Source organism: Ranitomeya variabilis, chromosome 2 (genome assembly GCF_051348905.1).
Source record: "Ranitomeya variabilis isolate aRanVar5 chromosome 2, aRanVar5.hap1, whole genome shotgun sequence".
In the NCBI taxonomy this organism is placed as follows: domain Eukaryota; kingdom Metazoa; phylum Chordata; class Amphibia; order Anura; family Dendrobatidae; genus Ranitomeya; species Ranitomeya variabilis.
The window spans coordinates 162,787,739-162,811,848 of record NC_135233.1 but is presented as its reverse complement, the minus strand read 5'-3'; the positions used below and the strand labels follow the sequence as shown (position 1 = coordinate 162,811,848).

The following is a 24,110-nucleotide window of genomic DNA, read 5'->3' as shown; positions in this document are numbered from 1 at the left end:
TTCGGTACACTCCTTTAGTCTATGCATATCATATATCACAGTCCATGTGTTTAAAGACGCACATATCAGGGCTTGTAACGTGAGATTGACAAGTCATGGCATTAGGGGATAAATGCGTTAAGGGTCTATTTTTAGATAATATATTCTCATATGGTATTTTATTATTATTATTTATTTATATAGCACCATTAATTCCATGGTGCTGTACATGAGAAAGGGGTTACATACCGGGTTATAGATATTTACAGTAAACAGGTTTACAGTGACACACTGGTACAGAGGGGAGAGGACCCTGTCCTTGCGGACTTACATTCTATGGGATAGTGGGGAAGAGACAGAAGGTAGGGGTGAGGCGGCGGCGGCTCTGGTGGTGGTGAGGCGGCGGCGGCTCTGGTGGTGGTGAGGCGGCGGCTCGGTTATTGCAGGCTGTAGGCTTTCCTGAAGAGATGGGTTTTCAGGTTCCGTCTGAAGGATCCGAGGGTGGTGGATAATCGGACGTGTTGAGGCATGGAATTCCAGAGGATGGGGGATATTCGGGAGAAATCTTGGAGGCGATTGTGTGAGGAACGAATAAGTGCGGAGGAGAGTAGGAGGTCTTGGGATGAACGAAGATTATGTGAGGGAAGATATTGGGAGATTAGTTCAGAGATATAGGGAGGGGACAGGTTGTGGATGGCTTTGTAGATCAGTGTTAGTAGTTTGAACTGGATTCGTTGGGGGATTGGGAGCCAGTGGAGGGATTTGCAGAGGGGAGAAGCAGGGGAGTAGCGAGGAGAGAGGTGGATTAGGCGGGCAGCAGAGTTGAGGACAGACTGGAGTGGTGCAAGAGAGTCAGTGGGGAGGCCACAGAGGAGGGTGTTGCAGTAATCGAGGCGGGAGATGATGAGAGCGTGCACAAGAGTTTTGGTAGATTGTGGGCTGAGGAAGGAACGGATTCTGGCAATATTTTTGAGTTGGAGGCGACAGGAGGTGGCAAGAGCTTGGACATGAGGTTTGAAGGACAGGGCAGAGTCAAGAGTTACCCCGAGGCAGCGGATTTCAGTAGCGGGAGAGAGCGTGATACCGTTTACCATAATAGATAGATTGGGTAGGGGGGATACGTGAGGTGGGGGAAAGATGATGAATTCGGTTTTGTCTACATTGAGTTTTAGGAAGCGAGAGGTGAAGGAGGATATGGCTGACAGACACTTCGGGATTCTGGACAGCAGGGAGGTGACATCTGGGCCAGGGAGGTAGATCTGAGTGTCGTCTGCATACAGGTGGTACTGGAAGCCATGGGACTGTGAGATGTCCTAGGCCAAGGGTATAGATGGAAAAAAGTAGGGGTCCTAGGACAGAGCCTTGAGGGACTTCAACAGAGAGAGGGCGGGATGAGGAGGTAGTGTGGGAGTGGGAAACGCTAAATGTGCGGTTGGATAGGTATGAGGCAATCCAGGACAGGGCGAGGTCTTTGATGCCAAGGGAAGAAAGAATCTGTAGCAGTAGGCAGTGATCAACTGTGTCAAAAGCAGAGGACAGGTCAAGAAGGAGGAGGATGGAGAACTGTCTGTTAGCTTTGGCTGTGACTAGGTCATTAGTAATTTTTGTCAGGGCAGTTTCGGTGGAGTGGTGGGGGCGGAAGCCAGATTGGAGGTTGTCAAGGAGAAAGTTAGATGAGAGGTGGGAGGAAAGTTGACCATGGACATGCTGCTCAAAGTGTTTTGAAGCAAACGGGAGCAGTGATATGGGGCGATAGCTGGGCATAGCAGTTGGGTCAAGGTTAGTTTTTTTGAGGATGGGTGTGATGGTGGCATGTTTGAAGGCAGAGGGGAAGGTACCAGAAGAGAGCGATAGGTTGAAGAGATGGGTTAGGGCTGGAATAAGTGTGTTAGTGAGGTTGGGGAGCAGGTGGGAAGGCATGGGGTCAAGTGCACAGGTGGTGAGGTGTGATTTGGAAAAGAGGCGAGTAAGCTCTCCTTCAGTGATGTTAGAGAGGGAGGTTATTAGGGAAGGGCAGAGGTCTGGTATATGGAGTGGTTGGGGTGGTGGACAAGTAAAGGTTTGCCTTGTTTGGGCGATCTTGTTTTTGAAGTAGGTGGCAAAGTCCTCGGAAGAGGTGAAGGGAGTTGGAGGTGGCAGTGGTGGGCGGAGGAGAGAGTGGAATGTGCTGAACAGTTGTTTTGGGTTGTAGGATAATGAAGATACAAGGTTTGTGAAATAGGTCTGTTTAGCAGAGGTGAGGGCTGATTTGAAGACAAATGTAGCTTGTTTGAAGGTAGTGAAGTCGTCTGGCAGGCGTGTTTTCTTCCAACGCCGCTCCACAACCCTGGATGCTTGTCGACGTTTTTTTGTGACATTGTTATGCCAAGGTTGCCTATTGGTTCGTCGCACTGTGCCATGCATGAGAGGGGCGACTGAGTCTATGGCTGATGTGAGGGTTGAGTTATAGAAAGTGGTGGCACTGTCCGTGTCGTGCAGTGAAGATATGGAGGACAGGGGTAGGAGAGAGTCTGAGAGTCTGTGAGTGTCTAGATGTGCGAGGTTTCTGCGAGGATGTGGTAATGGCTGGACATGGGGGGCAGCCATTGACTATATATATATATATATATATATATATATATATATATATATATATATATATATATATATATATATATATATATATATATATATTTTGACTAACTTTTCTCTAATAACCCCACACGACAGCACAGAGGAGGATGTCATCCTAGGAAAAAAGGGAGGAAAATAACTGGGCACTCCAACCCAAAAGTAAATGTAAAAACTTTTATTAAGGCATGTCAAACCGGATTAAAAACATGAGAAATTCCTGACACGTTTCTGGCGCATCACTGGCATCCTTACTCATAGGATATAAAACAAACAACGTGACATGAAAGATATAAGAAACAAGAGCCAATCACAAATGAATGAATAATTGCACAGATTAAGTACCAGCTGAGGTCAAATGGAAGGAAAATTAAAAAAACACTAATAAACATTAAATAAACAATTCTTTAAATTCATCCCGTTAAGACATCTCGTGTCCAACTTTAAAATCCAAAATGCTTCCCGGGTGGTTAAAAGTTCTTGCTTGTTGCCACCTCTAATAGGACTGTAGACTTTCTCAAAGGCGAAGAAAACAAATTGTGACGTATCACCATTATATACACTAACGAAATGCCTAGCAGCACCTGAATAGGTTGGGTTTTTATTATCAATATTGGTTAAATGCTTGGCAATGCTTTTTTTTTTTACTTTACGTGTTGTACACCCAATATGCTTAATCCTGCATGTTAAACAGCAGATACAATAGATAGCATATTGCATATTGCAATTCATTAATGAAGTAATATCATGGCATTGACCAGTAGAGGATTGAATAAATTTGGTCTTGTCCGCTGCATATACACATGTATTACACCTTGTTCCCGAGCATTTATAAAAACCGGAAACATGAAGCCTGAATTTAGGTCCTGGTGTCTGTTTGATAATGCTGGGAGATAAAGCATTACCCAGACTGTAACCTCTGTTAACTACATACCTGCAGCCTGCGCTGGTGATTTTCTGCGCCTTTGAGAAAGTCTTCAGTCCTATTAGAGGCCAGAGACCAGCACGTACAGTACAAAAGGAAATGTTCGGAGGCCTCCTATCAAAAAAGTTGTTGTTTTTCCTGATACACAAGAACATCCAGGAGCTGGTGCTTGAAGAATGAGAAACTCCAGACAAGAGACTAAGCCCTCCCTCAGAGTTAAAAAAATAGATTTCTAGTGGATGACGAGACTGCAGAATGCTGGTCTGAGGTGCCCAATTAGAACTTCAGATTGCCCGAGTAGCCAAGAAAACTACTTTGCCGTTTGAGGATTCCTCTTAGGCTACTTTCACACTGGCGTTTTTTTCAATACATCGCAATGCGTTGTTTAGGGGAAAAAACACATCCTGCAAAGTTGTCTGCAGGATGCGTTTTTTGCCCCATAGACTAACATTAGCGACGCTTTGCGACTCATTGACACACGTTGCAACCGTCGTGAGACGGTTGCGCCGTGTTGTGGCGGTCCGCCGGGAGCAAAAAACGTTACATGTAACTTTTTTGCTGCCGACGGTCCGCTTTTTCCGACTGCGCATGCGCGGCCGGAACTCCGCCCCCACCTCCCCGCACTTCCCCGCACCTCACAATGGGGCAGCGGATGCGCTGGAAAAATGCATCCGCTGCCCCCGTTGTACGGCACATTCACTGCTAGCGTCGGTAACTTTGGCCCGACGCACACGCTAGTGTGAAAGTAGCCTTAGTTAAAAGATCCTCTAGAGCGCAAGATGGAGGACGACCTCAGGAATACCTGGGAAACATCAGTGGCATTGCTAAATACAAATGCGGTCTCTATATCAGTAGCCAGATCGATGTCTCACTGGTTGGGGCAGCTCAAAGAACACCTGGCAGCAGGGACCCCAGAGAAGAGATCCTCGCCTCACTCCCCCTTCTCCAGAATGCTACAGCTTTCCTAGCAGACGCCTCGGCGGAGTCCCTCAGAGTGGCTGCTGGATCAGAGGCCCTATCTAACTCGGTGAGACGAGCCCTCCGCAGTATTTCGCTGTGTTCCGGGACATAGTGCGCGGGCGCATGCGCAGTAATGCTTTTCGGCTTTGCCCGCATTAGGGCAAAGCATACTGCGCGTGCGCCACTGAAGACTGCATGGCTCACGCGCCAACTATGGCGCACGCATACTCTTACTCACTAAAATATTGCGGAAAACAGGGACGGACGGGGTGAAGAAATGACGACGATATGACGCCCATCTGACCGGTAACAAAATCATTTTATTAGCCCGCCAATTTGAGGTGACAGGTTCCCTTTAATTTGGGCCTTGATGAACCCCATATAAATGTCACCATCATACTATGCATTTTCCTGAAGAAAAAAAACACCTTTGGAGATTTTAACTGATGAATGTTCCAACTCTTACAAACATTTTGGAAGAATAATTTTGATTGAGTTAATTCTGCCCACCAAAGATAACGGAAGTTGAGACCTGTTCTCAATTTTTTTTCTTCATCATACTCACGTGGCCAAAATTGTTGGTACCCCTCGTTTAATCACAGAAAAACCCACAATGGTCACAAAAATAACTTGAATCTTAGAAAAGTAATTATAAAACATCTATGAAAATGAACAAATGAAAATGAAAGTCAGACGTTCCTTTTCAACCATGCTTCCCCAGAATACAAAAATAAATAGATAAAACTCATGAAATAAGCCTGGATAGAAATGATGGTACCCCTGAAAATAATGTGACAAAAGTGACATGTTAAATCATGGTGTGTCCACTAACTAGCATCACAGGTGTCTACAATCTTGGAATCTGTGAGTGGGCCTGTATGTAGGGCTACAGATACTCACTGTGCTGTTTGGTGACATGGTGTGTATCACACTTAACATGGACCAGAGGAAGCAAAGGAAACAGTTGTCTCAGGAGATTAGAAAGAAAATTATAGACAAACATGTTAAAGGTAGATGTTATAAAACCATCTTCAAGCAGCTTGATGTTCCTGTGACTACAGATGTACATATTATTCAGAAATTTAAGATCCGTGGGACTGTAGTCAACCTCCCTGGATGTGGTCCCAGGAGGAAAATTGATGACAAATCAAAGAGACGGTTAACACGAATGGTAACAAAAGAGCCCAGGAAAACTTCTAAACAGATTAAAGGTGAACTTCAAGCTCACGCAACATCAGTGTTAGATCGCACCATCTGTTGTTGTATGAGCCAAAGTGGATTTCATGGGAGACGACCAAGGAGGGCACCATTATTGAGGAAAAATGATAAAAAAAAGCCAGACTGGAATTTGCCGAACTACATGTTGACAAGCCACAAAGCATCTGGGAATGTCTTATAGACAGATGAGACAAAGCTGGAACTTTTTGGCAAGGCATATCAGATCTACGTTCCCCGACAGACAAATGAAGCATATCAAGAAAAGAACACAGTCCCTACTGTGAAACATGGAGGAGGCTCTGATATGTTCTGGGGCTGCTTTGCTGCATCTGGCTCAGGGTGTCTTGAATCTGTGCAGGGTACAATGAAATATCAAGACTATCAAGGGATTCTAGAGAGAAATGTGCTGCCCAGTGTCAGAAAGCTTGGTCTCAGTTGCAGGTCTTGCAACCCGATAATGATCCAAAACACACAGCTAAAAACACTCAAATGGCTAAGAGGAAAACATTGAACTATTCTGAAGTGGCCTTCTATGAGCCCTGACCTAAATCCTATTGAGCATATTTGGAAAGAGCTGAAACATGCCGTCTGGAAAAGGCAACCTTCAAACACGAGACAACTGGAGCAGTTTGTTCTTGAGGAGTGGGCCAAAATACCTGTCAAGAGGTGCAGAAGTCTCATTGACAGTTACAGGAATCGTTTGATTGCAGTGATTGCTTCAAAAGGTTGTGCAAAAAAATATTAAGTAAAGGGTACCATCATTTCTATTAGGCCTATTACATGAGTTTTATTTTTTTTAAAAATTCTGTGGAAGCATGGTGGAAAATCAATGTCTGACTTTCATTTGTTCATTTTCATAGATTTTTTTTAATTTATTATTACTTTTGTCAGATTCAAGTTATTTCTGTGACCATTGTGGGTTTTTCTGTTATTTAAACTAGGGTTACCAACAATTTTGATCACGTGTGTATCGCTTAGGGGTTATCCTTAAGGTCCTTAATTGGGCTTTGATTAATTATAATACCTAGGTATTTAAATTGGTGTACTACTTGTAATCCAAAAACCACAGGCTCAGCTATATTTTCTATAAGTGGCATAACCACAGATTTACCCCAATTAATTTTTAGACCTGATAATTTCCCGAAACAGTTAATGAGGTCAATTGCTCTCGGGAGGGATCGCTCCACTTTATTTAGGAAGAGCACCAGGTCGTCGGCATATAATCCCACATTATCTGTTCTGGAATTTATACGAATACCCTCCAACAAAGGGTCCTGTCTAATTTTAAGTGTGATAGGCTCTATTGCTAGAGCAAAGAGCATCGGGGACAAAGGGCAGCCCTGTCTGGTTCCTTTACCCAGGTCAAAGTATTCCATTTACAAGGATATTAGCTCTTGGCATACAGTAAAGTAATTTAATCCAACCTCAAAATTTATCATAGAATCCACATATCAGAAGTACACTAAAATTTTCCACTCTAAAGAATCAAAGACTTCTGCCGTATCTAAAGTACGGTAGCTATTACCCAAGGATCCCCGTACTTGAGGCCTATCTGTGTTAAAATTTAAACTCTTCTAATATTAGATGAGGTGGACCTTCCTGGCATAAAGCTGGATTGATCCTCACGTATAATGCTCAATATTAATGTTTTCAACCTGTTGGCTATAAGGTTCGTAAGTATTTTGTAGTCTATTCAACAGGGATATGGGGCAATAAGAGCCACAATCCTCAGCTGGTTTATCTGGCTTCGGAATTACCACTACAGAGGCATTGTAGAAGGATTGAGGAAGCGAGTGTCAGAAAGGGTTTGGAATAGGACCAGACCTATCTGCCCTATATATCTTCTATGTATAGTATATGGGTATGCCAACAGGCCCGGGAGCCTTCCCAGTAGAGAGACATAGCTGCTTGCCTTAATTCTTCCAGAGTGATATCCCTATCCAAGAACGCCCGATCCTTACGAGAGAGTTTGAGAAATTCTATTTGGTTTAGATATTCATCATTTTTTTCTACAGTGTGGTTTAGTTGGGAGCCATACAGCTCTCTAAAGTATTCTTCAAATCTACCTGCAATCTGATCAGATTTAAGCAACGGGCTGCCCTTTCTTGTATCAATGGCCAGGATTGATGGGGACATTTGATTTTGTTTGACTATGTATGCTAGAAATTTATTCGATTGGTTAACTAGCTCAAAAAAAGTCTGCTTAGACTAAAAACGTTTTATCTGTGCCTTTTCCTGTAAGTGCTTCAGGTATTCCCTCCCCTTCCCAAGCCAACTATGTAAATACTTATCTGAAGGGTTATTAATATACTCGGCTTCCAGCGATTTACATTCCTCGGCAAGCTTCTGCTCACCAATAGAGCACTCCCTTTCAGTATATGAAATTGTGGGCCCCGACACATGCCCTCAAATATGGTTTGTGTGTCCCACACTACCAATCTATCAGGGAAATCGCCATGATCTGCTATAAATACATCCAGTTGATGTGTTATTCTATCATGCTCCCCTATAAGGGTTAGCCAAACCGGATGTATGCGGTATCTCTTGGGTCTGTTGGGGCCGCATAGAGGAAGGCATAATGTCAGTGGAGCGTGATCTGACACTGCTCTAGGGGAATATTCAGTTTTACTCAATTATGAAAATACAGCATTATTCCCAAATACATGATCTATCCTAGATAAGCATCGAGCGGCTGGTGTATAACAGGAGAATTTTTGAGTGGGTGCTGCTGCCTCCACAAATCAATCCAGCCCATCTCTGTTATGAAAGTATATAAAGCAGTGGCGTCCTGATTACCAGGCCTAGAGTTACAGCGCTCATTCTATCCAAATGTACAATGAGAACCATCATAAAGTCTCCCATACATAACATTTTAGCACATCCAATTAGGCTGGTGGTGGGTTGTAAATATTAAGTAGCACATAGGGCACCATATCTACAAATGCGTATTTAAAAATCAATCTGCCCTCTGGGTCTTTTTTGACCACTTGAATCGACCATCTCAGTGATTTGTGCACCATGGTGACTACCCCCTAGTTTAGGTAGTGTGTGTAGCATTCTTTTGCCATTGTGTCCAATGTTTATTCATTCTGGATATAGTGTCTGGTGTTAAATAGGTTTTCTGAAGGCATATTATCTGCGCCTGCGATTTACGTTTCTGGGAAAATACCATATTCCGTTTCCTGGCATTTCCCAGCGCCCTAATGTTCCATGAAATAAGTTTTTGATGCCATATAGACTCCATATAAAATTTTGATATAGAATACTATTCCCTTCAAGAGTGCTTACATTTCTCATTTGCAGACCTCCCTGGGATGGTGCACGCACCCTTTTATTGTTATTGATTGGACTTGTGTGTTTCTTCCGCTTTCTTTCCTTGGTTCCAGTAGGCTAGTGTGTAGCCTCCAGGAGCAGCAATGGGCAGACCGGTGGAAGTTCGGGTTCTGGTACCTGACCCAAACTTATTAAAGAATTCCGCTACCACACCGGACATTTCTGTCCGGGCCATCTCTATTCTATTTTTCCTTCCAAGTAAAATTCTGTGTCAGCCTCTTGCTGGCAGCAGCAGCATACATCCTTAGTCTCATATCTGTCAATTAAGGCTACTGGTAAGTACCAAAAATCCTCTTTGCACTATTAATGGGGTTGTCTGCAACTTTTGTATTTTTTTTTCTCATGGGGCTAAGAACGGACAGGCAGTTAGTTGCTTCCTGGTTTTTTTTCTGCCTGGTGTCTATCTCTGCCAGCTCTGAACAGTCAGGACGGTTCTTGCTGATGATTCTGCAGCTTGTTTTGAGGTCATGTTGACAGGGCAGCTTCTCTTCTTCTCCTTTGCTCTGTTGGCTGGGCCTCTTTATCTATTTCATGCAGATTGGCTCCCTGCTGCCCAACTGCGGGGAGCAGGTTGTTAATTAGCATGTCATTGGCACTGACTGCGCATCGGCAAAGCAGACTGGAAGAGGAAGCGATGCTCTGTTAGGTGATGTGAAGCTCCAGAATCTCCTTACAGGCACAGAATCACTTGTGTTCGTATACCCTGCACACGTGTAATCTGTCCGGGGGTTAGCATGAACTGACAGATTCCCGACCTCGGTGAAACTGACACTAAACCCGGAAACTGTAAGATATTTCCACTTGTAGAAAAGCCTTGTGTAATACTCGGTGCTGTGATCTTTAGTAAGGACTTAGAATGACTATTGCTTGTTCTAGACGACATAGTAATGCTTTGGTTTTTGTTCATCTGTGTAGATAACGCTGTACAACCCCTAAAGGATTCCCAGATTGTAAATCAGATGGTGCCGGCATCAGAGGTTGCCCCCTTATCACGTGGCAAATGTCAGGTAAATATTCTGTAGCAATGTATAATGTAATGTCTATGATCACAATGATGGTTGGCAAGTTAATACTAATCTGGGAATGTTTGCAAATTTTGAAAGTAATTTAAATTTTTGTTATGGAATGATATGATCGTGACTTTTTTCTTCACTGTTTTATGTGGTCACCTTTTACTAAATAGTTTGAGTAAAAAAATATCGCGAGCAGGGCCTGTGATGACGTCACGGTCACATGACCATGACGTCATGGCAGGTCCTTCTCGCGCAGGCCCTGTGATGACGTCGCGGTCACATGACCGTGACGTCATGGCAGGTCCTTCGCGCATACCATCCTTGCCCCCGGAAGGTGAGTATATAATGATTTTTTATTTTGTTTATTATTTTTAACATTAGATTTTTTTACTATTGATGCTGCATAGGCAGCATCAATAGTAAAAACTTGGTCACACAGGGTTAATAGCGGCGGTTACGGAGTGCGTTACCAGCGGTGACCGGAGGGGAGTATCTTTATTTATCTCTCTTTATTTTTTTATATAGCACTAACATATTACGCAGCGCTTTACAGTTTGCACACATTATCATCACTGTCTCCGATGGAGCTCACAATCTAAATTCCCAATCAGTATGTCTTTGGAATGTGGGAGGAAACCGGAGAACCCGGAGGAAACCACGCAAACACGGAGAGAACATACAAACTCTTTGCAGATGTTGTCCTTGGTGGGGTTTGAACCCAGGACTCCAGCGCTGGAAGGCTGCAGTGCTAACCACTGCGCCACCGTGCTGCCCAAGGAGTATGCAGGCGCCAGGCACTGAGTGCAGGGAGTAAGAAGCCGCCATTTTCTTCCGGACTGTGCGCGTCGCTGATTGGTCGTGGCAATGGTTGTGGGCGTTTTGCCACGACCAATCAGTGACTTGAATTCCATGACAGACAGAGGCCGCGACCAATGAATATCCGTGACAGAAAGAAGGACAGACAGACGGAAGTGACCCTTAGACAATTATCTGCTATATAATGGTCGCCTGATTCTAACGCATCGGGTATTCTAGAATATGTATGCCCACGTAGTATATTGCGCAGCGACGTAGTATATTGCCCAGTCACGTAGTGTATTGCCCAGCCACGTAGTATATTGCACAGCCCACGTAGTATATTGCCCGGCCACGTAGTATATTGCCCAGTCACGTAGTGTATTGCCCAGCCACGTAGTATATTGCACAGCCCACGTAGTATATTGCCCGGCCACGTAATTACCAATAAGACACACAATACACAGGGTATATAGACACCTGTGTCCGTAAGGAAACAATTATACCTAACGGTCCCGTACACATAAACGTTATACACCTATAATAAATTGCACAAGTAAGACCTCAAAGTACAATAAATGAACAGCTTTATTAAATAAAACCAACAGCAAAAGAGGACAACAGTGATGATGATAAGTACCAATGGTCAGACACCATACACCTGAGGTAATGTGGAATATAGGTATCGTTACCGCCTCATATATAACTCTCCCATAAATCAATAAACTATTCTGCCCAGTGGCCTGATATTACACAAGAGGAGACCGAATAAACATAAAGTGAGGCACAATAGTAAAACACATATAGCAGTTACCTCAAGTATCGTGGTGCCAGGAACCCCTACGCACGTTTCGGCCGTATAGGCCTTCTTCCGGGGGAGTGGCTACATTAGAAATCAGGCTTGTTTATAAAGTGCCGCCATCCTATCACAATCATAAAAAGTACCGCGTCATATGGCTGCCGTCCACAAGCGGCGCATGCGCTGTCCGCCGCCAGAAGGCCATCGGTCGCCCAAGGCGTCATCTGATAGCGACGCCCACGTCAACGCCCAGCTGGGCGAACACGTGAGCGCAGCATCCGATAGAGACGCCAATGAGCGACACCCAGCCCGATGACGTAGGACGCGCAAGGGAGGAGACCACATACGGGAATACCGCCCATTCAAACCCTTCACACAAAGGTATATATATATATTACACCCAGAATAAAAGAATGATGAACATTAGACAGAAGTACCATACTCAAAAAGCAATAAATAGTGCATTTGGTTATATATAAAAAGTATTAGTAATAAATATAATAGGGTGCATAGTACTCAATATTACAAAACAGAGCAGCGAGCATATTATCCATAAATTACACATAATAAGAAAAAAGTATTGACATAGACATACATATGAAACATGATAAAGTGAACACATATATAAAGGTACATAAAAAATGCATTTATATGTAAAGTGTCATAATATTAAAGTGCATCACATATAAAGGTGTCTTCTCCTTATCCAATTTCCTCCATAAACAAAAGGGAAGAAACAGTTATATATATAATATACAGTACAAAAAATACAATAAAGTGCATAGCTTGAAGAGTACGTCTTCTACTTGTCCAAATCACTTCATATTCATAAGGGGAACAATATATAGAGAGGGCTGAAAGATAACAAAATCAAGTTAAAACCATACTAAAAAAACACACATTTAAAATCCTATGAACCACACACATTTAAAAAAAGCAATTATATTATAGGAAGGGTGCGAAGCTCAGTGTTTAATTTAGACCGTCCGGTTTCAGAGTCCGAAGTTCCCAAATCCAGCGGGATTCTTTCTGGGCCAAAATTTTACTCACATTCCCACCCCGCGGATCGGGGGGGATGCAATCAATCCCCTTAACCCGCAAAAAGGAAGGGTCACTTGCATGAAATTGTTTAAAGTGTCTAGGGATACTTTTCAACACGTCCAGATTTTTCTCTTCCTTACCAGCAAGGATGTCCCTTACATGCTCTCTAGTGCGTATTTTTAAGGCCCTTGTGGTTAGTCCCACATAGATTTTCACACATGTACAGTACGCATAGTACACCACCGCAGTGGTAGTGCACGTTATCGTGTGCGTAATTTTGAAGTTACGTCCATCAGAGGACATAAATTCAGTTGCTGTATCTATATTGGGGCACGCCACACACTTCCCACAGGGTTTACACCCCCATGGTGGCCTCGACTGTTGCCTTTGTGACCCAAATAATGAGCGTTCTTTGGGGACATACAGACTCCTCACCAGAATATCCCTCAAGTTCTTAGATCTTCTTGCAGTGAGTGAGGGTTTCTGCGACAGATACTGTTTGAGCACCGGATCCGCCAGCAGGACAGACCAATGTTTAGCCACACTTTCAGACAGTTTATCCCATTGGGAGTTATAAGTTGTCACAAATCTTACCTGCTTTGATGCAGCTTTTTTAGCCGAGGAGTACAGGAGATGTTCACGTTCCATATTTCTAGCCCGATTATATGCTCTTTTTATGCTTCTTCGACTATAGCCCCTCTCCAAGAATCTTTCCTTCATTTCCAGTGCACGGTTTTCGAAATCCTCCATAGTAGAGCAGATTCTTCTAATCCGAAGAAACTGGCCGTATGGTACTGCATTAATTACATGAGACGGATGTGAGGAGCTGGCATGTAGGACTGAGTTAACAGCAGTATCCTTACGGAAGGCATCGGAGACCAACAGACCACTGGGATCCTTTTTTACCAAAACATCGAGGAATTCGACCTGCTCAGAGCTATGCTTGTATGTTAGATGAATATTGTACTATTTTCTATTTAAATTCTGAAAAAAAGATTCCAACTCAAATTGTGTACCACGCCAGATCAGAAAAATATCATCGATGTAGCGGGTCCAAAATATGACCCGCTCCATCGATGTACCCCGATCCGACATGAACAGCTCCCTCTCCCACAGCCCCAGGAACACATTTGCATACGAGGGCGCACAAGCCGCCCCCATCGCAGTACCCTGGAGCTGCAGGTAGAGGGACCCATTAAAAATGAAACAGTTATGAGTTAGAAGAAACTGGCCACGTAGTATATTGCCCGGCCACGTAGTATATTGCCCAGCCACGTAGTGTATTGCCCAGCCACGTAGTATATTGCACAGCCCACGTAGTATATTGCCCGGCCACGTAGTATATTGCCCGGCCACGTAGTATATTGCCCGGACACGTAGTATATTGCCCAGACACGTAGTATATTGCCCAGACATGTAGTATATTGCCCAGACACGTAGTATATTGCCCAGACACGTAGTATATTGCCCAGACACGTAGTATATTGCCCAGCCATGTAGTATATTGCTGGTGTCTCCTGTTGGCGACGTTGTCTGTGAGATTCCACATCCTGGGCTTGTCTGGCGGCAGTTTGTTGTGGTGTCTCCTGTTCCTGATAATGTTGTTTTCTTGCTGCTGCTGCTGCTGCTGCTTTTCTGTCATCCTCATTGGCGTATTTTCGTTTACGACCGATTCTAAGATAGAAACACAGGGAGATGCCGTCCATACAGGGAGACGCAGGCACACACCCTACACAATGGCGGCACTTGACAGCAGTGGAGGACAATGATAATTCCAGAATTCGCGGCAGACTGTGCCCGTCGCTGATTGGTCGAGGCCGGCTGGCCTCGACCAATCAGCAAGGCGGGATTTCCGAGACAGACAGACAATTAGACCCTTAGACAACACAATGGCGGCACTTGACAGCAGTGGAAGACCATGCCCGTCGCTGATTGGTCAAGGCCTGGCGGCCTCGACCAATCAGAGACGCTGGATTTCCAGGACAGACAGACAATTAAACCCTTAGACAATTATATATATAGATACATATTGAAAAACAACTCTTCTGCAGGCAGTCGCTAGCCGTGGCACATGGGCTGCAGCATAATCCCAAATGTTCTGTATATATAATTACGGGAATATGTTTGAGGTTAGCCTGATATTCCAAAAAAGAGAAAAAAATCAATTTGAAAATGATCTGATGGCCGCTACTGCTTATGTTCCAGCGGCGCCATCTTGCTAGAAAAATGAAATTTCCTCATCCAATTTGGTGCCACTGGCACCTACTCAGTAGCAGCTATCGGCGATGGATTGTGTTTGGAGTATTAGGATAACCTCAAACATATTAATTACCGTATATACTAGAGTATAAGCTGAGGCACCTACTTTTGCCACGGAAAACTGGGTAAGCTTATTGATTTGAGTATAAGCCTGGTATGCATTGTCCCCTTATCCCTGTCCTGCTATGCGTGGCTCCCCCTGTCCTGTCCCTGTGTGCATGCCTCTCTCGTTCAGTCCCTGTGTGCATGCCTCCCCCATCCCTGTCCTGGTATGCATGCCTCCCCGTCCCTGCCCCCGTGTGCATGCCTCCCTCTTCCCTGTCCCTGTATGCATGCCTCCCTCTTCCCTGTCCTGGTATGCATGCCTCCCGCCTGTATAAATGCATCCTTATCCCCTATCCCGGTGTGCATGTTTCCTATTGAAAAAAATAAATCATACCTACCTGCGCGCCCATGGTGCTGGCACTGCATCTCATTCCGGCCGCTGGCGCCTGCCTGCAGCTCCTCCTGTGCTCAGCGGTCACGTTGTACCGCTCATTAAGGTGATGAATATTCCCTCCTCTCCTATGGGAGTGGAGACGCGTCCATATTCATCACCTTAATGAGCGGTACCATATGACCGCTAAGCACAGGAGGAGCTGCAGGCAGGCGCCAGCGGCCGGAATGAGATGCAGTGCCAGCACCATGGGCTCCCAGGTAGGTGAGTATGATGTGTGCTGTCGGCTCCTGGCACCAGCTGTTCTGCCTCCCCCTCCTCCCCCGCCAGCTATCTGTACCGTAACTCGTGTATAAGCCGAGGAGGGGTTTTCAGCACAAAAAAATGTGCCTGCAAAAGACTTTTTTTTAATTCAATATGTGTATATATAATATTAACCCCTTTACCCCCAAGGGTGGTTTGCACGTTAATGACCGGGCCAATTTTTACAATTCTGACCACTGTCCCTTAATGAGGTTATAACTCTGGAACGCTTCAACGGATCTTGATGATTCCGACAGTTTTCTCGTGACATATTGTACATCATGATAGTGGTAAAATGTCTTTGATATTACCTGCGTTTATTTGTGAAATAATGGAAATTTAACGAAAATTGTGAATATTTCGCATTTTTGCAACTTTGAATTTTTATGCCCTTAAATCACAGAGATATGTCACACAAAATACTTAATAAGTAACATTTCCCACATGTCTACTTTACGTCAGCATAATTTTGGAGCCCACGTTTGGTAAAATTGATAAAGCAGTTTTATTCTTCGGGTCAGTACGATTACAGCGATACTTCATTTGTATCATTTTTTTTATGTTTTGGCGCTTTTATACGATAAAAACTATTTTCTATGAAAAATAATTATTTTTGCATCGCTTTATTCTGAGGACTATAACTTTTTAACTTTTTCGTTGATGATGCTGTATGGCGGCTCATTTTTTGTGGGACACGAAGACGTTTTCAGCGGTACCATGGTTATTTATAGCTCTTTTTTTGATAGCGTGTTATTCCACTTTTTGTTCGGTGGTATGATAATAAAGTGTTGTTTTTTTGCCTTGTTTTTTTTACGGTGATCACTGAAGGGGTTAACTAGTGGGACAGTTATATAGGTCGGGTCGTTATGGACGCGGCGATACTAAATATGTGTACTTTTATTGTTTTCTTTATCTAAAAAATATGTATTTATGGGAACAATATATTTTTTTTTCTTTATTTAGAAATTTTTTTTTTCTTTACATGTGTGAATATATATATATATTTTTTTACTTTATAACATTGCCCCGGGGGTGGCATCATGTTTTAGGGTCAGATCGCTGATTTGAAACTTTGCACTGTGTCAGATCAGCGATCTTACAGGCACTGCTGGAGGCTTGCAGGCGCCTGCTCTGAGCAGGCGCTTGCAAGCCACCTCCCTGCAGGACCCGGAAGCAGCCCCGCGGCCATATTGGATCCGGGGCCTGCAGGGAGGAACAGGGAAGCACGCAGGGAGCCCCCTCCCTGCGCGATGCGTCCCTATGCCAACGGAACACTGCGATCATCCTTGATTGCAGTGTGCCGGGGGTTAATGTGCCGAGAGCGGTCTGTGACCACTCCTGGCACATAGTGCCGGATGTCAGCTGCGATAGTCAGCTGACACCCGGCCGCGATCGGCCGCACTCCCCCCGTGAGCGCGGCCGATCGCATATGACGTACTATCCCGTTGAGCGTCAGATAGGTCCAGGTCACCTTGACGGGATTGTATGGCTAAGGTCTGAGAGGGGTTAATTATATAAACTAGGGGGCAAGTCAGTGAGTGATCAGTGACCTGTTAGAAGCCATACGGATGAATACCTAATCAGAGCACCACATGAAGACCCCCACAGCCCACCCCGGAGCACTAGCATATCAGTAACTCAAAACTTAAAATAAGGATTAAACAACCTCAAGACAGATTTCATCAACCAAGGTATTGGAGCGCCCCGTCAGGGCAAGGGGTTACTCGCTACCGGATCCGGTGTTCACAGGGGGATGTCACTGTGGCTGACCCGGTCCGTGGCCCTGGGACGTCTGTATAAAAGGCAAAGGTCTTTAAAGGGATACGGTTTATGTTCGTGACGCCACCTGTGGTATTCGGTCAGGGTGACCGATGCTGCTTTAAGGGGTCCTCTGGGGTGATGTTATGGCAGCTAGATGGTATACCTTCCCACAGGTGAAGGGTATCCCCAGGGGTTCCCGTGTATAGATGGTAGAATGGCGAGAGGTGCAGTGAAGAACGAGGACACAAGGTTGCGGTCTCTTTACTTTTACTGAAGACTTCAGCATCCACTGTCCAGGGCACTAGATGACAGGGCAGGTAGGGTCCGGCTGCTTCAGAGGCAAGTCCAGAGTCTCCTTTGTCCAGGTGGAAATCAATAGCCTTCCTTTGCGCTTTAGTGGTGTAGTCCCTTACTGCATAAGCTTCAAATAAGGTCCTCACAGATGTAGGGTCTCTCTCTGTCCCCCGTATAGGATAGGACAAAACCCGTATGACTGGTGACTTGAGTCTGTTTATAGGGTCTCGTAGATAACCCGGCTAGGTGGGGTGTCACCGTGCCTCCTGGATGTAGGTGCGGACAGGTAACATTCAATTAGCTGTCCTGCCGGTCTCTGAAGTAAGGCGTAGAGGTCCTTACTACCTCTGTGTTCCGCCTACCGGTGTTCAGCGCCTCAGAAGGAGGCAGCCTGTTCGGGGCTGGTCCCCTTCTGGTATCCTCGCCTTTGCTTTGCCTTCCTTCACGCTCACTGCAATACAGTTCTGCCTTCAAAATGTCTCTTTCTGGGAGCTGCAGCTCTGAGCGCATGCACAGCTCCGTGGACCCTCTGTCCTTCTCAGACAGATGTCTGGAACTAACTCTGCTGATGTTATTTCCTTCTCAGTTTCTTCTTTCTGCCAGGAGCTGCAGACCCCCTTGTCTGTTGAGCTATTCTCCTATCGTACCAACTCCGCCTAGCTGATGTTCCTCGACAAGCTCCCTTCTGGCAATCTTTCTCTATAGCACATCTTTCTGCTTCCTTCTCCTCTGTCTCTCTGACAGGAACTGACTGACTTTCCCTAGAAGACTACCAGATATATATATATATATATATGGGGAGTCACCTAGTAAATAGGATCAGAAGCTCCCCCTGGTGGCCTGGAGTATGAAATGTGTTGCATGTTTGTGATACCTGGATGCAGTTATTCTTCCTTGCCTCTGAACGTAGCATCACTCTCCCCGGGAGGAAAGCAATACCACTGTGACGACCAGGATCCTGGGGCGCCACAGTATCCTTTTAATCAGTATAACTGCGCCAACCTGACAGTGTCTGTAGGTTACTTAGCACAATCCTGCTGACAGGTTTCCTTTAACATGATACCCAATAGCTAGGCCCCTGGAATAAGGGTTTGGCGCCGAAATGCACCTAGAAGCCCTTGGTACCACACTCCAGCTTTGGTAAATCAAACCTTTTATTTAATTTTCTATACTTTATGGTTTTGTTTGTTCTTGGTATGATGCCTTAAATGAGGACATACATGAACTAAGGACCACTGTGTTTATTGAATAGTTGTAGCTTATTATTTACACTATACTTGTCCTATAATTTCCCAATGATTTCAGCAGGCTTTTGCAATTTAAGGAGCAGCATGATGTAAGGGCTGATCCCATTGATGTGTCACTTTCTAGATTCTCTGCTGTAGATGTAGCAGTGGTCAGAATTCTGAGCCCTATGACACTCTGCCACATGCCTAATTGGCGGCTTCTTGCATATGCTGTAATTTGTCCGCAAGCTGCCAATCAGTGGTAAGGGCAGGGTTACATAGATTAGCTGGACTGCCCGCGCACATGATACATAGTCAGGCATTGATAATCTCCTGCTGATAAAACTCTGATTGTATTGAAACTGCAGCACACAGCCTAATAAGTGACATCCCTGGAATTAGGCTCTCTGCCCACACCTCGTGCTGCTCTCAAATTATTTATCAAAAACCTGTTGACAGATTCCTTTTAAAGAACACCTGCCTTGTCAAAAGTAGCCAGTTTTTGCTCTTATTTTATTCCTGATTGCCCTGAATATTCTGCTTTTATTTTTCTTAAAATGTGTCCTACAGTTCTAGAGATATGGGCTTTTTTATTTAATGCTAATTTATTTGGAAGTTACCAAGGGTAATGCTCAAAGGGTAATCATGGAGAGCAGCCTACAGAAATAGAAATGAGCAAATACTCCGGGTAGCAGCAAGGATAAAATGGCAATAACTGTCCGCTTTTGGGCTGGTGATCGGTGCTTGTTAAAGGGGTTGTGGGCGATATTATTTTGTCACTAACATAGACGTATTGTGGGTTCCTCTCCTCCTTCCTTGCAGGTGTAACATGCTCTCCTGTTTTCATATGGCTGCTGATTGAGGAGCTTGTCACCAGACCTCTGTCATTCTCCCCAATTGGAAATTCCCTCATGTGGGAAAGCTGGATGTCCATTGGAGGCGGGTGGACAGATCTGTTACATGCTGCCGCCTCAGCTGCCATGTTGATAACTAAAGAGAAGTATAGTCTGCCAGGAAGGCAGCACTAAGGAGAGCAGAAGACCCTGTATTACCTGGGTATTGGAGCCTCAATATTGTGTCCTCTGCGTGTCTCTTACAATCTAGATAAAGTGGACAATGCCGTAACATTTTAAATGGTTTGTGTCCATAACGCTTATTTAGTGTCCTAGGTGGCCAACAAATCCAGGTAATCTAACCCTAACCAACCAAATGTACATTGCCAACTAGTGGGGGAGGTAGTCTGTCATCCATGTTCTGGTGGTTTGTAGTTTATTGTGGTTAAAGAAGCACTCCTTCTCCCATTAAAGGTTTTCCCTCTTAATATATTGCAGTCGTCATATTATATAGCACTGTGTACTTACAATTGCTCATTTTACCTTTCTACCCAGATAATTCTTCTTTTCTCTGCTCTATGTAGAAACAGGAAGTCTCCTGTCCCTGCATTTTATCATTCCCCTCTTCAACTCCTGACCCAGCTGCTCACTACTCCCCCGCGTCCCCACACACCCCTGCCAGGCACTTTTGCAGTGACTTATGACTCACTTTAGGCAAATTGACCTCGTGTTTCTACATAGCGCTTACAAGGATTCAGCTAGTCAGTTCTTAATTAAGAGGATAACAATTTTGATTGGAGTACTTCTTTAAGCATAAGTAGAACAAAAAAATCTGAACATTTTTAATTAAAGGGAACCTATGATGTCCCTTAATCTGCAGGTCAGTAACATTAGAACCGGCTGCATTCATGCTGGGGGTCTTCAGTCGTTACTAACTGTACTATGGGTGCGCTCCAGCCCACTTACACTCACAGCCAGCTCCACAGTGCAGCGCCAGCTGTCAGTCATACTGCCGGGGTGTGCTTACAGCACAGCGCTGTAGGAAAGCCAGGGGCTCCTGGGGGAAATGGCAGCTGGGCACCATCATACAGCTATTGCCTTCTGATGAACCCTACATCTGCAGGTTAGTGGAATTATCAGACGTGACCGGTTGCTCTCTTTTCGTTCTAGATGCACTAACATATAGTTGGACATATCATTGTACTTACTGTTGGACGATAAATCTTTAGATGCGGTTTGTGTTTACCAATCTAATCATGACATCCCCTTGCATAGGAGGTATCCTGGATAAAAATCACACCTCTGTCCTCCAGAAACTGACATTTGTGTGCACGTTGTACACCCATTGTGCTCTGTCACTGAGCGCGTCACAAAGTGCATGGAGACTGATGTAGTCCATTCTTTCAGCGGTTTTGCAGCATTTCTGACCCATTCGAATGAATAAAAATTAGGGATGATCGAATAGCTCCGGATAAGAGTTTATCGGAATAGCTCTAGCACCTCCAGAATAGCTGCCTGGGTTACCTGGAGCGCCCCTGATAATCAGCTGTGCGTGTCATAATACATGCATGGAGAACCCAACACACAGGCAATCCAGGTAACCGGTGCAGCTAATTGGGAAGCACTATAGCTATTTGCATAAGCACTAATCCTAAAATATTTGATCATCCCTAATAAAAATGAATAAGGGAAAAAAAAAACGTTAAAAATCAAGTCATCAAAACTGTGTGATTTACACATTCTCTTTCCTGCCAACACTCTGGTGTAGACCATTCTGCTGCAAATACTCTTCCATGTGAGACACCTATTTCGAGCAGTGTTTCTTCAGGATGCAATGTGTCATGAGACATACCTAAAGAAGGGGATAGAGGGGTGAGGGTTGCATCTTCAAGAGTGACGATGGTGGTTTTGATCTAAAGGTACCTTCACACGAAGCGACGCTGCAGCGATAGCGACAACGATGCCGATCGCTGCAGCATCGCTGTTTGGTCGCTGGAGAGCTGTCACACAGACCGCTCTCCAGCGACCAACGATGCCGAGGTCCCCGGGTAACCAGGGTAAACATCGGGTTACTAAGCGCAGGGCCGCGTTTAGTAACCCGATGTTTACCCTGGTTACCAGCGTAAAAGTAAAAAAAACAAACAGTACATACTCACCTGCGCGTCCCCTGCCGTCTGCTTCCTGACACTGACTGAGCTCCGGCCCTAACAGCACAGCGGTGACGTCATCGCTGTGCTTTCACTTTCACTTTAGGGCCGGCGCTCAGTAAGTGTCAGGAAGCAGACGCTGGGGGACGCGCAGGTGAGTATGTACTGTTTGTTTTTTTTACTTTTACGCTGGTAACCAGGGTAAACATCGGGTTACTAAGCGCGGCCCTGCGCTTAGTAACCCGATGTTTACCCTGGTTACCAGTGTAAAATATCGCTGGTATCGTTGATTTTGCTGTCAAACACAACGATACACGGCGATCGGACGACCAAATAAAGTTCTGGACTTTATTCAGCGACCAGCGACATCACAGCAGGATCCTGATCGCTGCTGCGTGTCAAACTAAACGATATCGCTAGCGAGGACGCTGCAACGTCACGGATCGCTAGCGATATCGTTACAAAGTCGTTTCGTGTGAAGGTACCTTAATTCTCTGGAAGCCTCTTTTATTACATATGCTAATTAGCGCACTTGGTGCACACTGCTGAGCATGCTGGTTTAGCATACCCCACCTGTGTCACTGGTGATTGACAGCACTGGTTGCCTGCGCTTTCTCTGCAGACAGTGCTGTCTCCAGGCACAGCAGAGCTGTCAATCACCAGCGAGTGAGGGAGAGCAGTAGGCCGCACTGAGCACCCGAATTGGCAGATTTGGTTACACTTCAGTTTCCGAAAACCAGAGGCAGCGACTAAAACGCTAAAGGTGCAATTGTTTTTTTTTATTTTTTATTTAATAAGGTGAATATCGCCTCTAAGCTTATGTGATGAGTTTATACTGTCAGTCTGATAGACTTCCTCTTTAAGTTGCTAACAAAATGTTGGTTTTGCTCTTTTTTTCTTTATTTTATATTAAATATTTAATATTTTCTTATAGGACTCTGCCGAATTGCCATATCTACCTGCAAGGAAATCAGAAGTGTCCGTTCATAGGGACGAGGCCAGAGTGTAAGTGTTCTCTTCACTGTTGACATTTTCCATCAGAAACCATTTGAGAGTTTTAAAAGAAAATCCATTTTGAATATATACTAATCTCCGTGGCCCTGAGCTATGGCTGATCCAGCAGAATAGGCAGGCTATATTATTATTATTTATCTATATATCTACATGTGAAAAGGCGTTACATACAGGGTTATGGATATCGTTAACAGTAAACAAAATTACAATGACCGACCGGTACAGAGGGGAGAGGACCCTGTCCTTGCGGACTCTGTGGTAAGCATGTTTTGTAGGCTGCCATACCCAGTTTCTTGACTTTTCTTCTTTTGCAAAATTATGGTGCCATTAAACAAGAATGTTTGTGCACTCATTGTATAACCACATGCTGCCCGTTTTGAATTTGGCTTGTTAATGAGCAGGAAGAAAAAATATAATGCCCCACAATATCTCAGGACAGGCTACTCCTGTGTGAGATGTAATGATGGTCACCCCTGATTTCCTAGTCTGACCTCCTCCATGATGAGAAAGTGGTGATATTAAACAATGCAAATTAACAATGAACCATATAACTATGCCATTCTAATAACAATGAAAGCTCTTCGGTATATAGCACTAATGTTCTCTTTACAAGGAGGCTACGCCCGTTCACAGGAGTTGTCATGAATGTTCTTCCTGCAATTCTGGCCCTAGCAGGGTTCCCCATGTTTTCCCGCTATGATCGCAAGTCTTTCTGACGAAGTCTAGTAAAGAGCATTGAGCCTCCCACTCTCCAACCACCCCAACCTCCCCAACTGTGTCCCAGGCCAGCCCGGTACCTTATATTATACCTGGAAGTGACGGCCCTGCTCACTATCACTGTCCCGCTGCAATCACAGGCGTGCTCCTCTGGTCACAGTCTCCTAGCGGATTTCCAGGAGGGTTGATAGACGCTATGGGGAAGTGAGTGCAGCCTCCTGTGATGTCCTGTTTGAGACACCTCTGAAAGGAGACATCACGTCCCAGGTTCAGTTAATAAAAAAAACAAACACATTTAAGGTAAGTTCACACTGGGCGTTTTTGCTGAGTTTTTTTTTTTTGCTAATTTTCAGCTGCTTTTTTACAGTACCAGCAAAGCCAATGAGATTTCAGAAGTCTCATGCGCACACATTGGTTTTTGTTGCCTTGTTGCGTTTTTGGACATAG

The 24,110-nt window shown here is 44.7% G+C and overlaps 1 protein-coding gene across 2 annotated transcripts in view; it reads left to right on the top strand.

Moving 5' to 3' along the window:
• BUB1 (BUB1 mitotic checkpoint serine/threonine kinase) overlaps positions 1-24,110 on the top strand; it is a 365,871-nt gene that overhangs the window by 25,339 nt on the left and 316,422 nt on the right. For both annotated transcript variants that reach the window (XM_077283132.1, XM_077283131.1), the window contains exons 3-4: positions 9,941-10,032; positions 22,867-22,937. In XM_077283132.1, the coding sequence (XP_077139247.1) occupies positions 9,941-10,032; positions 22,867-22,937 (163 nt within the window). The remainder of the gene's footprint in view (positions 1-9,940; positions 10,033-22,866; positions 22,938-24,110) is intronic.